General features: G+C 39.3%; 1 protein-coding gene across 9 annotated transcripts in view; it reads right to left on the bottom strand.

Moving 5' to 3' along the window:
- LOC134333981 (nuclear body protein SP140-like protein) overlaps nucleotides 1-9,601 on the bottom strand; it is a 42,723-nt gene extending 33,122 nt beyond the window's left edge. For 8 of the 9 annotated variants that reach the window (XM_063016210.1, XM_063016204.1, XM_063016162.1 and 5 more), the window contains exons 1-9: nucleotides 9,531-9,601; nucleotides 9,186-9,355; nucleotides 6,436-6,610; nucleotides 6,137-6,349; nucleotides 4,939-5,058; nucleotides 3,763-3,896; nucleotides 2,009-2,056; nucleotides 1,862-1,922; nucleotides 1,528-1,728 (exon numbers count right to left, since the gene is read on the bottom strand). In XM_063016210.1, the coding sequence (XP_062872280.1) occupies nucleotides 1,528-1,728; nucleotides 1,862-1,922; nucleotides 2,009-2,056; nucleotides 3,763-3,896; nucleotides 4,939-5,058; nucleotides 6,137-6,349; nucleotides 6,436-6,610; nucleotides 9,186-9,329 (1,096 nt within the window). In that variant the 5' untranslated portion in view covers nucleotides 9,330-9,355; nucleotides 9,531-9,601. Of the gene's footprint in view, nucleotides 1-1,527; nucleotides 1,729-1,861; nucleotides 1,923-2,008; nucleotides 2,057-3,762; nucleotides 3,897-4,938; nucleotides 5,059-6,136; nucleotides 6,350-6,435; nucleotides 6,611-9,185; nucleotides 9,356-9,530 lie in introns of those variants that run through there. The other variant, XM_063016212.1, reaches the window with a different exon arrangement.
- Nucleotides 9,602-13,560: the final 3,959 nt, after the last annotated feature.

Here is a 13,560-nt window from a genome sequence, read left to right as displayed (position 1 = left end):
GAAGAGAAAGTTGAGAGACACAAGACCCAACACTCTGGATGAGCTTAAGGCCGCTATCGAAGCATCCTGGGCCTCCATAACACCTCAGCAGTGCCACAGGCTGATTGCCTCCATGCCACGCCACATTGAAGCAGTCATTTCTGCAAAAGGATTCCCGACCAAGTATTGAGTGCATAACTGAACATAATTATTTGAAGGTTGACTTTTTTTGTATTAAAAACACTTTTCTTTTATTGGTCGGATGAAATATGCTAATTTTTTGAGAATTTTGGGTTTTCATGAGCTGTATGCCAAAATCATCAGTATTAAAACAATAAAAGACCTGAAATATTTCAGTTGGTGTGCAATGAATCTAAAATATATGAAAGTTTAATTTTTATCATTACATTATGGAAAATAATGAACTTTATCACAATATGCTAATTTTTTGAGAAGGACCTGTAGAAGCACTTTGTAGTTCTACAATTACTAACTGTAGTCCATCTATCTTTCTGCATGCTTGGTTGGCCCTCTTTCATGCTGTTCTTCAATGGTCAGGACCCCCACAGGACCACCACAGAGCAGGTATTATTTACAGTAGGTGGTGGATCATTCTCAGCACTGCAGTGACACTGACATGGTGGTGGTGTGTAAGTGTGTGTTGTGCTGGTATGAGTGGATCAGACACAGCAATGCTGATGGAGTTTTTATACACCTCGCTGTCACTGCTGGACTGAGAATAGTCCACCAACCTAAAATACCCAGCCAACAGCGCCCCGTGGGTAGCGTCCTGTGACCACTGATGAAGGTCTAGAAGATGACCAACTCAAACAGCAGCAATAGATGAGCGATCGTCTCTGACTTTACATCTACAAGGTGGACCAACTAGGTTGGAGTGTCTAATAGAGTGGACAGTGAGTGGACACGGTATTTAAAAACTCCAGCAGTGCTGCTGTGTCTTATCCACTCATACCAGCACAACACACACTAACACAACACCACTATGCCACTATGTCATTGTCACTGCAGTGCTGAGAATGATCCACCACCTATATAATACCTGCTCTGTGGTGGTCCTGTGGGGGTCCTGACCATTGAAGAACAGCATGAAAGGGGGTTAACAAAGCATGCAGAGAAACAGTTGGACTACAGTCAGTAATTGTAGAACTACAAAGCGCTTCTCTATGGTAAGTGGAGCTAATAAAATGGACAGTGAGTGTAGAAACAAGGAGGTGGTTTTAATGTTATGGCTGATCAGTTTATATTAACATATACCATACAACCAAATGTATGTGGACACCCCTTCTCATTATGAATTCAATTGAACACCTTTGGGATGAATTGGAAAAAAGGTTTTCTTGTCCAGCATCAATAACTAACCCTGTTCATCCATTTCAACTAAATGACTGTGGACTGAATTTTATCAGAAACATTCCAAAATACAAACAATCAAACATATCACACACATAATACAGTCATATTGTTTATAACACTGCAAAATCATGTGCACCACGTGTTAAACCACATTACTCCTGACTGATCACCTACCTGTAAATCTGCTTTTATACAAGACCCCACTAAAAGAACCACAACTGACTGGTAAAGAAGGAGCCTCAAATATAGACAAATCCACTGGTTCACTCTCTTCATCTTCCTCTTCCACTTCTTCTTGTAACCTGATTTCCTTCTTTCCCTGCTCATCCTGGTCATCGTCACTTAATTCCACCAGCTCCACACTGGATGTTGACTCTATCAAAAAGTGAAGCAGCAATACAAACACATACGTTTTGAATAATGTATACAGACCGATCTATCATTCAAATATTGTATACATATAACAATGACTGTAAACATGTAAGTGTGCGTTTCTGTGTGTACTGACGAGGACTGGAGCTTCCTGAAGAGCTGGAGCTTTCTGGAGAGGTGTCAGTAAACTGCACTTTCTAATTCCATAGGGAAAACAAAATCAGTTATTTCTTTACAAATAAAAAGCATTTTAAATTGATAAGTATAAAAAAGGTCATAATACCTCCCGGACACAGCTCCTCTTTGCACGTGGAGCCTTCAAATGCCCTTTCTTACAAATAAGAGAAAAAGGAGAACAAAGGAACTATAAAATAGCAACTATTAGGAAAATGATGTGTATACAGATTACCTTAAACTTTTAAATGCTAGATCTGTCAAGACTTGTTTGGTGTTTGAGGTTCATACTAATTCAGTATAGGTGCTTTGCCTGATAGTCATCTTCTGAGTCATTTCAAGCCCAGTACCACCCTTGCTTGGTTGGTATTAAAACTAGTAGCTACACTGATCAGCCATAACATTAAAACCACCTCCTGTCAATTTTATCAGCTCCACTTACCATATAGAAGCACTTTATAGTTCTACAATTACTGACTGTAGTCCATCTATTTCTCTACATACTTTTTAACCTGCTTTCACCCTGTTCTTCAATGGTCAGGACCCCCACAGAGTAGGTATTATTTAGGTGGTGGATGATTCTCAGCACTGCAGTGACACTGACATGGTGGTGGTGTGTAAGTGTGTGTTGTGCTGGTATGAGTGGATCAGACACAGCAGCACTCTGTTAGACACTCCTACCTAGTTAAGTCTGAGGCGATCGCATCTATTGCTGCTGTTTGAGTTGGTCATCTTCTAGACCTTCATCAGTGGTCACAGGACGCTGCCCACAGGGTGCTGTTGGCTGGATATTTTAGGTTGGTGGACTATTCTCAGTCCAGCAGTGACAGTGAGGTGTTTAAAAACTCCATCAGCGCTGCTGTGTCTTATTCACTCATACCAGTGCAACACACACTAACACACCACCACCATCTGAGAATGATCCACCACCCAAATAATACCTGCTCTGTGGTGGTCCTGGGAGAGTCCTGACCATTAATGAACAGCATGAAAGGGGGCTAACAAAGCATGCATAAAAATAGATGGACTACAGTCAGTAATTGTAAAACTACAAAGTGCTTCTATATGGTAAGTGGAACTGATAAAATGGACAGTGAGTGTAGAAACAAGGAGGTGGTTTTAATGTTATGGCTTATCAGTGTATATCGACCCTTTGTAATTAAGATTAAGACACTTTGCCAGCAGAAAACCGGACTGGACCAAGAGGTCCGGCACCTTGGTTTCAGAGAAAAGCAAAAGTACCAACAGAGGAGCTGGCAATATAGAAAAACTTCCACCTAAAGCAAATTATCACAAGTCTGACACATCAATCGTGTGCACCTCCGGGCCCCCTTTGCTGGCCAAAAATGGCAATGCAGAAGGACGTGTTCAGCAGCTGCCACGCTACAAAGCCCCCTCCCAAAGGAACGGCTCTTGAAGTTTCCAATTCACTAAAGGAGAATTTTTTTTCCAAGATAGGGAGGGAGGGAAGGGCCAAATGTCCAAATGCACATCCCAAACAGATGAAAGGTAGGTGCGTCAAACACCCATTGAAAGAATCTCAAGTGGAAAAGACTCACAAGTAATCACAAATGTTTGATTTGTTACTTCCAAGGGCAGTATTTAGGTTTAGGAGCAATAACTTTTTGACATGAGTGATAAATAAAGCTTTATTTTAATAAATGTAATAATCATTTAAATGCTGTATTTTGTGTTTACTTGTTTTATCTAATATTAAAATTAATAGGAAGATTTGAAACATTTGAATGTGTTAAATAGAAGAAACTGGGTGAGGGGCAAATACTTTTTCACAGCACTGTGTGACCCTGAACAGGATAAAGCTGTTGATGAAACTGAAATGAACTTTATTATGGTCCTTGTTACCTTTATAAGTTTCAGCAGGGGGGTGTTTTGGCAGCGGATGCTGAGTTTCCAGTTCTTGCTGCTCTCCTTTCCTGCAAATTTCTCAAAACCACCCGGAGTGAACCAGCATTTCTCAGATAAAATACACTTTTCACCTGGTGGAACAATTCAAAATAATTTGTACATCATCATTCTTGACACAGTACTTGAATTATACAGCCAAAAGTATGTGGACACCTGACGATGAGCTTTGTGGACATTACATTCTAAAAAGCCATGGAGGTGATATAGAGAAGCTACAACAGCACCCTCTCTTTAGGGAGGGCATTCCATTCCAGATTTTAAAGAGTGTCTGTGGGAATTTGTGGCTATTCGTTTAGAGGGCATTCGTGAGCTCAGGCACTAGTGTTGGCAATCGACATTCCGATTCATCTCAGCTGTGTTTAATGGGCTTGAGGTTACGACTCTGTGCAGGTCACTGGGGTTTCTTCATATTAAACTCAACTCAACAAACCATATATGTATGGCTTTTGGCCAGGAAGGGGTCTCTCCACATGTCACCACAAAACTGGAAGTACATGATACACACTTGCCACATATCATTTAAGGGTGTCCACATACTCAGCCACATCCTGTATTTTTGGTCTTTATCATTTATTTTAACTAGGGATTCAACGATGCACCACAAGACAGTTAAAAATCGATTCACATGTGGAGCGATTCAAATCGGTTTACGTGTGTAATGAATCGATATTCACTTTAAACAGCAGGGGGCACTGGCGCTATTCACCTCACCTGGTTGACGTCACTACAGGGTTGCCAGGTTCGGAATTTTCCAGCCAAATGTATTTATGTGAGGATACTTTGTTTGTTTTACTAATTTATTTATATAATGTTGGATTTGTTTTACAATTTCATTTTAGTGTTTTTTTTGTTTGCAGCATTGTTTGTACCTACCTCGGAAATAAAAGGACATTAATTATTTAGATAAATAAAAGATAAGCACAAATACGGTGTTTTTTAAGAGAAATAATAAAAGGAAATTTAGTCATAATTCTTCCCTAATTTTAACCATCACTTGTTTTTCTCTTTTTAATAAACTATACAATTCAAACCACTGACACTTAACACTGAACATCACATCCAAGAAGAAGCTAGATTCCATGCAATATAAAGATTTCCATTATGTGTCTTTACCTTTGGCCAGTTTATCTTTGTACAGTGTGCCTTTCTTATTTCCACATGTGACTAAGAGCTGAGTTTTGAAAAATCCCCAAGTCCAAACATCCGGCTTCTCTCCTTTCTTTAATGGGGATGCTGAAAAAAAGTAAATGTCACAAACTGTTTATCTGATCAGCATTGTGGTGGAAAACACTAGATGCGATGCAAAAACTAATCCTGAACAAGGCGCCTGTTAATCACAGGACAACACACACCAAAACATTCAAAATAACTTTTTGGCTAATATACGGTACATCATCTTTTTTATGCACTTTTCCCCACTTTTCCTCCCAATCTACACTTCCTTTCTACTGATGTTGATCTCCACCCTGACTGAGGAAAGCCGAGATTAACACACGCCCCCTCCGAAACATGTGCAGTAGCCAACTACATCTTTTCACCTGCACAAAGCAAGTTCATATGCGGATCAACTTTGTGTACAGAGAGACACACCCAGATCAATTTATTATCCCCCCTCTCTGTGCAGGCACCATTAATCATCCAGCAGAGGTCATAATTGCATCAGTTATAAGGAATTCCCCCTAACAACACCCAATTGTTGTCCATATAGGCGCCCAGCCTGCTGGATGGCAGAGCTGAGTTTTGAACTGACGAGTTTGAAATCATGGCAACAATTAGAACTGGACATGGGAACCAGAAAAGCATAAAAGCTAAGCATCAAATTGTGGCTAAACTGTGGGTGTCCCTGGGGCTGTGCAGAACTCTTAGCCAAAAATGAATAATTTTTCTCCAAATCATGATCAGGCACACCAAAACTGACCACACCTTCAGAAAACCAATACATAAAGCTTTGTTCAATGAGAGACAAAACAGCATCTTCTGCAGAGATAAAGAATGTGCTAAATACAGAGCAAGCAACTCCAATCAGCAAACTACCATCAAAAAAGACGAGCAGGAGTCTCAAAACTAGTTCTCAGGAGAGTACAGGAAGTAAACACCTGACATGGGCCAAGACTATTGCTGAGCGGTATGACTGTACATTCGGTATTCCGGTTTTGATTTCTCATACCGTATGGATTTTTCATATACCGCCTTACTCTCAGTGAACATAGTAAATTTTAACAGCTGTAGGCTTCAATAGGCAGCAAATCATATAATATTGTTTACAGCTAAAAGCGCTATGGAGCACAAGTACAGCTGCCACAAAACTTACAACATTTTGGTTTCTTCTCTGGTTTTTTCTGTTGAGGTGTGGAGCAAGATGAAGGACCTGGTTCTTCCTCCTCTGTCTTCTCAGTGCTTTTCTTTCTTTTTAGTTCCGTTTTCATTTCCTTTCCTGTCTTTTCTTTTTTCTGGACTGATTCTTTCTCATTCTTGTTTGGTTCCTCCGGTGCATCAGGAAGCTGCTCGTAGAACCGAAAGGAACCTGAAATTAAAGCCACTGTGTCCTTCAAAATAATAATAAGGAATTAAACCTAAATTACAAGAAATATGAGAGATATTTTAACTGACCATCCATAAGACTGTTCCGGAGCAGACGCAGCACTGGATATTTTTGAAGGATGTGATCCTGAAACACACAGCTCCAAAATACCTTAATGCAATGCCCTCGCTTCTTCTCCAGTTGGTCCAGAATTTGATAAACACCCTTCTGCCTTCTCTCCTTACTCTTCATCCTCATCACCTTCTGCAAAAAGAAAGAGAACCAATCCAGAGACAGCCTTGACTTCATAAAGAAGAGATTAAAAGATTGATGCTACACAAAAAAATCTACATGCAAAGTAGAAATACAATCTTTAATTAACAACCTCTCTAACTAAATGCAAAGCCATTCTACTTTCATCAAAATATTAGACTGTAATATATTTACTGTTTTCAGTTACCACAAATCCTGGTAAGGATCATGGTGGTTCAACACCACCCGAAAAAAACACTTTGAACACAGCAGAAATGGACAGGGTGCCAGTTCATCAAAGAGCAACATGAACTCACTCATTTACTCTCTCACATCTATAAGCAATTTTGTGTAGTCATGCATGTTTTTGGAATGCGGGAGGGAACCAGTGTGCCCAGAGGAAACCCCTAAAGACATGTAGATTAGCAAAACTTTTTACAGATAATAAATAGAGGCAATTATGTTCATGTGTGGCAATTACATCAAGTGCTGCATCAACATGCTACACAAATGTTATCATGTACATGTATTTTGTATGTATTTTTTGTAATATATACACCGATCAACCATAACATTAAAACCACCTCCTTGTTTCTACACTCACTGTCCATTTTATCAGCTCCACTTACCATATAGAAGCACTTTGTAGTTCTACATTTACTGACTGTAGTCCATCTGTTTCTCTGCATACTTTTTTAGCCTGCTCTTACCCTGTTTTTTAATGGTCAGGACTCTCCCAGGACCACCAAAGAGCAGGTATTATTTAGGTGGTGGATCATTCTCAGCACTGCAGTGACAATGACATGGTGGTGGTGTGTTAGTGTGTGTTGTGCTGGTATGAGTGAATAAGACACAGCAATGCTGATGGAGTTTTTAAACACCTCACGGTCACTGCTGGATTGAGACTAGTCCACCAACCATAAATATATTCAGCCAATACAGCGCCTTGTGGGCAGCGTCCTGTGACCTGAAGGATGAAGGTCTTGAAGATGACAGCAGCAATAGATGAGTGATCGTCTCTGACTTTACAAACACAGACATGGACAAATTTGTAGCTCCAATTCACCTCACTTGCACGTTTTTGGACTGTGGGAGGAAACCGGAGCTCACAGGGAAAACTCACACAGACACAGGGAGAAACTCCACACCCGGACTGCCCCACCTGGGGATAAAACCCAGGATCTTCTTGCTGTGAGGCGACAGTGCTAACCACTGAGCCACTGTGCTGTCTGATTCTTGGCATAGCCAACAGACAAGAAGTAGGAAAGTCTGATGGGAAATCAACTCCTGACATAGTATGAGAGTCTACTGTCTGGTTACATTTACATTTTAGGCATTTAGCAGATGCTTTTTATCCTAAGTGGCTTACAGTACTGTGACAGTATATTGTCTAAGTAATTGAGGGTTAAGGGCCTTGCTTATGGATCCAACAGTGGCAACCTGGCAGTGGTGAGGCTTGAACCAGAGACCTTTCGATTACTAGTCCAGTACCTTAGCTGCTAGGCTACAACTACAACAAAGAAATACGGAGAGGACCATGGTCATCCATATGTGCTGAGGCTCTTTGTATGAACACAGCATGATCTAGTGTAAAGATTGCACCAGTGACTTCACATACATTAAGGGAGGATTGTGATAACCTACAGCCTAGGAAAAATTTGCCAAAGTGCACAACGAAAGTGAATTTTCAGCTTGGAACAATGCACAGGTCTCTTTCAATTGATAAAAGAAATACAGTGAGAGTGTGGGTCAGTCATGTGAGAAGCTTGATTTTGTGTTCAGTAAACCATTTTGTATTGATCTGGACATACACTATATTGCCAAAAGTATTCACTCACCAGTGTTCCAATCACTTCCATGGCCACAGGTGTATAAAACCAAGCACCTAGGCATGCAGACTGCTTCTACAAACATTTGTGAAAGAATGGGTCGCTCTCAGGAGCTCAGTGAATTCCAGGATGGTACCGTGATAGGATGCCACCTGTGCAACAGGTCCAGTCATTAAATTTCCTCGCTACTAAATATTCCACAGTCAACTGCCAGAGACATGCTCTCTGGAGTAACAAACCACGCTTCTCTGTCTGGAAATCCGATAGACAAGTCTGGGTTTGGTGGTTGCCAGGAGAATGGTACTTGTCTGACTGCATTGTGCCAAGTGTAAAGTTTGGTGTCTGACCTCACAAATGTCTTCTAGAAGAGTTAAAGCTGTTATAGCTGCAAAGGGTGGGTCGACATCATATTAAACCCTATGGATTAAAAATGAGAGTCACTCAGGTTCATATGCGTGTGAAGGCAGACAAGCGAATACTTTTGGCAATATAGTGTATGTTTTTGGATCACTGCTCCAGAGGTGCCATACATTGGCTGCCACTGTGCATTAATCCCAGCGCTGGAATATGCGAATAAAGAATTTCATTGTACTGTACATGTGTATGCAAACACGACAAACAAAGCACTCCCATCTGCCCTAGATTGTACTTATAATTTAACCAGTGCACAAGTGCATTTTAAAACAAGTCAGTTCTTTTATTTCATTAAAAATATAAAAGCCCATCAAATACAGGTAACACTCATTTCAAACTCTTGCCTGGTAGAGATCTTCTTGTACCAGATTGTGGTCCCGGAGCTGGTTCAGGAAGGTTTGTGGTTCCTCCATACAAGAAATCTCTGTCTTCTTATAGTGAAAAAAGCCACTCAGCTCTTCATCTGTTACAAAATCCAGAGGATCCATGTGGGTCGAGGTAACTGTTTATTCACCTGCATAACAATAGAAAACCTTATTTAAATATGCAAAATGCTTTTCAAAGTCAGTCCTGGATACACAATGACCTGTTTAGTTTTCCTAATAGTGCACAGTGCACCCACACAGCTAAATTCATGCACATTACACAATCAAATCAAGCTTTATATCCTTGTATTCTAATAGAGTTACCTTTATTCTGATGGAGTTTGTTGACATAAACGTGCTAGTAAGTGATCATTTCCATTCTGCGTCAATTCCACACCACACACACACACACACACACACACACACACACACACACACACACACACTTCTCTCTGCCGCCCTACAGACGAACCGGACGTGTGACGTATCGAAACCGAAAGTTAACACCAAATACACAATAACGACAATATTAGACTTTATACAACAGTTAGTTCCGACCGTACAATCTGATTGGTTGAGAAGCCTTCTAACTGTGCTGATATTCATGACAACAGCACGGGCTTTTCACACCACAACGGTATTACTCCGCTGAAGCGTTGCCAGTAACGACAAGCTACATGCATATGGCATGCATTTGGGGCCAAAATCCACGTAAAAATGTACACGTAAAAATATTACGTGTCCAGACGTAAAATATGTACGTGTGATGTATTGAGACGTATTTCTTTTACGTGTACAGACGGCTTATTTTTTGCGTCTGCAGAGGTACTTTTTTTACGTGTACAGAGCACAGTGCGTATTTAGTGCGTGCTCTCACGTGCAAATAACATAACGCTACGTTTGCATGTGTGTCATGCTTAGTAGGCAATACGTTGTAACGTGTGTACGCGTCTCATGAATATGGGAAGCCAAACGTTGCACATTGTCAGTGTTTGTCACGGTCCCTTATTCAGATGCAGATATATTCATGTTATAGTTCACTGATTGGCTATAAGTTGTGAAGAGGCGTTAACACGTCATATTTTGCCGTCTGTACACGTACATATTTTACGTCTGGACACGTAATATTTTTACGTGTACAGGCGTTAGAACTAAGACGATTTTGGCCCCAAATGCATGCCATAAAAATAAGCCGTCTGTACACGTAAAAGAAATACGTCTCAATACATCACACATACATATTTTACGTCTGGACACGTAATATTTTTACGTGTACAGGCGTTAGAACTAAAACGATTTTGGCCCCAAATGCAAGACGTTAAAGGGTTAACACAGAATACGGAGTTATGCTTGATGCCGTATACGCATGCGTGGGTTCAGTTTAAAGATGCAATAAAACAAAGCTCTACGGAACAGTTTATCTCCTGTATTTCTTTCCAATAATACTTCACACACAAACGTGCACGCAGGCGACACAGCTCCCGATCACGTTTTAAATCCGTGATCTGATATACAATCTATAGCACTGTATAGGGAACATAACCAATTGTCTAATTCACTATCTAGTGCACTGTGTAGCGAACATAAATCCGTGATTTGATACACATTCTAGCGCACTATGTAGGGAACTTAAAAGATGTGTGCAAGATGTTTTTTTATTTCTTTTTTTCCCTTCGGAGGTTCTTGCCTTTTTCTTCTTGTTGTTCTTACCTCCCTGAAATGAGTTTTTGCAACTTGGGATGTCTGCTTTGTAGTGTTAAACTTTATATTCGTTGTGGAACTACTTTTTGGTGGAAGGTATTGTCAATATTAAAGCATATTTATTATTAAATTTAGGGCTTCTTTGATTTATTTTCTTTCTTTATTTTGTGAAAACTGTTGTATAAAAGCAATAGAACACTTGAGGTCGTGTGTTATCACGAATAACATCACGGCTGTGATGGTCTGCGACCGAATCACAGCCGTGATGTTATTCGTGATAACACACTCCCTCTCGTGTTCTATTGCTTAAGTAATATATTTACAGGGGCATTTGCATAACTTATGTAAAATAGTAATAATATAGTACCACTACCTTAAAAAACCAGCCATTAGCCTTTTTCCAGAGGTTGAAAAAGTACTTTAAAATCTTATGTTGAAAAAGTATCTTTAAAGTACAACTTATGTCATATGAGAACGAGTCGACTCTTTGAGTCGGTACAATGAGTAGGCTTTTCAAATCGTCTCCTTTCGATGTACAGTGCCGACTCCAGTTAAAAAGTCGAATAATTCGTTTATTAATTTATGCATTTCTTACATTTCAATATATTAATATTTATTAATATACAAAATATTAACGCGTATACAGTAGACCCTTGACTTACGAATTTAATTGGTTCCGAAGGGCTGTTCTTAAGTCAAAATGTTTGTTAGTTAAATCTATTTTTCCCATAAGAAATAATGTAAACAGAATTAATCCGTGCCAGACCTCCCAAACCAAAGGAGAACTTTTGACGACTGCTGGTTTACACGCCTGTTTGCGGCTAGTGGAGAACTTCAATTGGCCGCCGATTTGCACGTCGGTTGCGGATAGAGGAGAACTTTTGACGACCACCGGTCTGCACGCCGGTTTGCATGCTGGTTTACGGCTAGAGGAGAACTTTACCGATTGCCGGTTGCACACTGGTTGTGGTTGAAGGTGTATTATTAGTTAGTTGAAATGTTGCTTGTTAAGATGTATATTTTTTACGTACTAAGTTTATTACTTTTTTTCTGTAGCTCCTATGGATCAAATGGGGGTGAAAATAGGTCATCGGCTATTTATTTTTACGAGGCACAGGTGCAGAGGATGTGTACTGATATCTTTGTTCTGAAGGAAAAATCATTATCCTTTATCCAAACGGTATATTTTAACAAATTGATTCCGCAGATGTGTGTGTTAGTTTTGCAGGAGTATTTTACAACATTGTTTAAAATTTATAATCCAAACTTCACTCCGAATACTAAAAAACTTGGTTGTTATGCTAAAACAATCAATATGAGAAAAATAATTATTCTTTTGTTATCAATGTCAGGAAATGTACTACCAAATCCTGGCCCACAGATTGTTAGTAACAATGTTTTTAATACCCCGACAGATTTTAAAAATAGAGATGGTTTGGGTATTATTCATCTAAATGTGCGTAGTCTGCTTTCCAAAATGGACTTGATTCGAATCTGGGCTAAAATTACTAATGCTGATGTTATAGTTTGCTCGGAGTCTTGGCTTAATAGACAAATTCTGGACAGGGACATAAATATTGAGGTGTATAATGTATTTAGGACAGATAGGCCAAAAAGAGGAGGGGGTGTTGAAATCTATATTAAAGACAGGTATCATGTAAATGTGGTTCTTTCTAAATCTGTTGATAGACAGTTTGAATTGCTGGCTTTAGATTTAGTTATAACAGATTCATTTAAACTTACTATAATTGGTTGTTACAGAACTCCATCATCGCAGGGTGATGTTCTATCTACACTAGCTCTATTATTGTCCTCTATAAAATATAATGAAATTGTTTTAATTGGAGATTTTAACTGGAACTGGTTACAACCAGTGTCTGATGATTTTAAAATATTGTGTGATTCACTTAATCTCTTCCAGTTAGTTAACAGTTATACAAGACCAAATTTGAAGTGTCCTGATAAGTCGTCATTAATCGATTTAATACTGACAAATTCGCCACATAGATATACAACCGCTTCAGTTTTTGTAAATGATGTTAGTGACCATTGTGTTGTGGCAACGGTTAGAAGCTCAAAATTACCGAAATTTAAACAGCGCATAGTAGTTAGACGGAATTTTAAGTTTTTTGATAAACAAGCATTTATACATGACTTATGCCAAGTTGGATGGGAGAGGATTTATTTGATTCCAGATGTTGAAAATTCTTGGACATATTTTTATGATAGCTTTAGTGAGATTGTAAATAGGCATGCACCGTTTAAAAAATTTAGAGTTAAAGGGCGTGAAAATCCATGGTTTAATTCCGATTTAGCTAGTTTATTGCACGAACGTGATATAGCTTGGGAGAAAGCAAGACATACTGGATTGGAATCCGATTGGTTTTTAGGCAATTACGAAATAAGTGTACAGCCGCAGTTAGGAATTCTAAATCTAATTACTTTCTCTCTGAAATCTCGGGCAATGTAAATAATTCCCGGAAATTTTGGAAAAGTATTAAATTATTAACTGGTGCTGTAAATTCTAATAAACTTCCATCCTGTATTGTGAAAAATGGGGAAAAGATTTTGGATAAAGTGCAAATGCTAAATTCCTTCAATACACATTTTATTACAGCAGGATCCTTATTTGATTCTTTAAATTCGAAACCAT

Source organism: Trichomycterus rosablanca, chromosome 2 (assembly GCF_030014385.1).
Source record: "Trichomycterus rosablanca isolate fTriRos1 chromosome 2, fTriRos1.hap1, whole genome shotgun sequence".
Taxonomy (NCBI): domain Eukaryota; kingdom Metazoa; phylum Chordata; class Actinopteri; order Siluriformes; family Trichomycteridae; genus Trichomycterus; species Trichomycterus rosablanca.
This window is presented reverse-complemented; position numbering and strand designations above follow the sequence as displayed.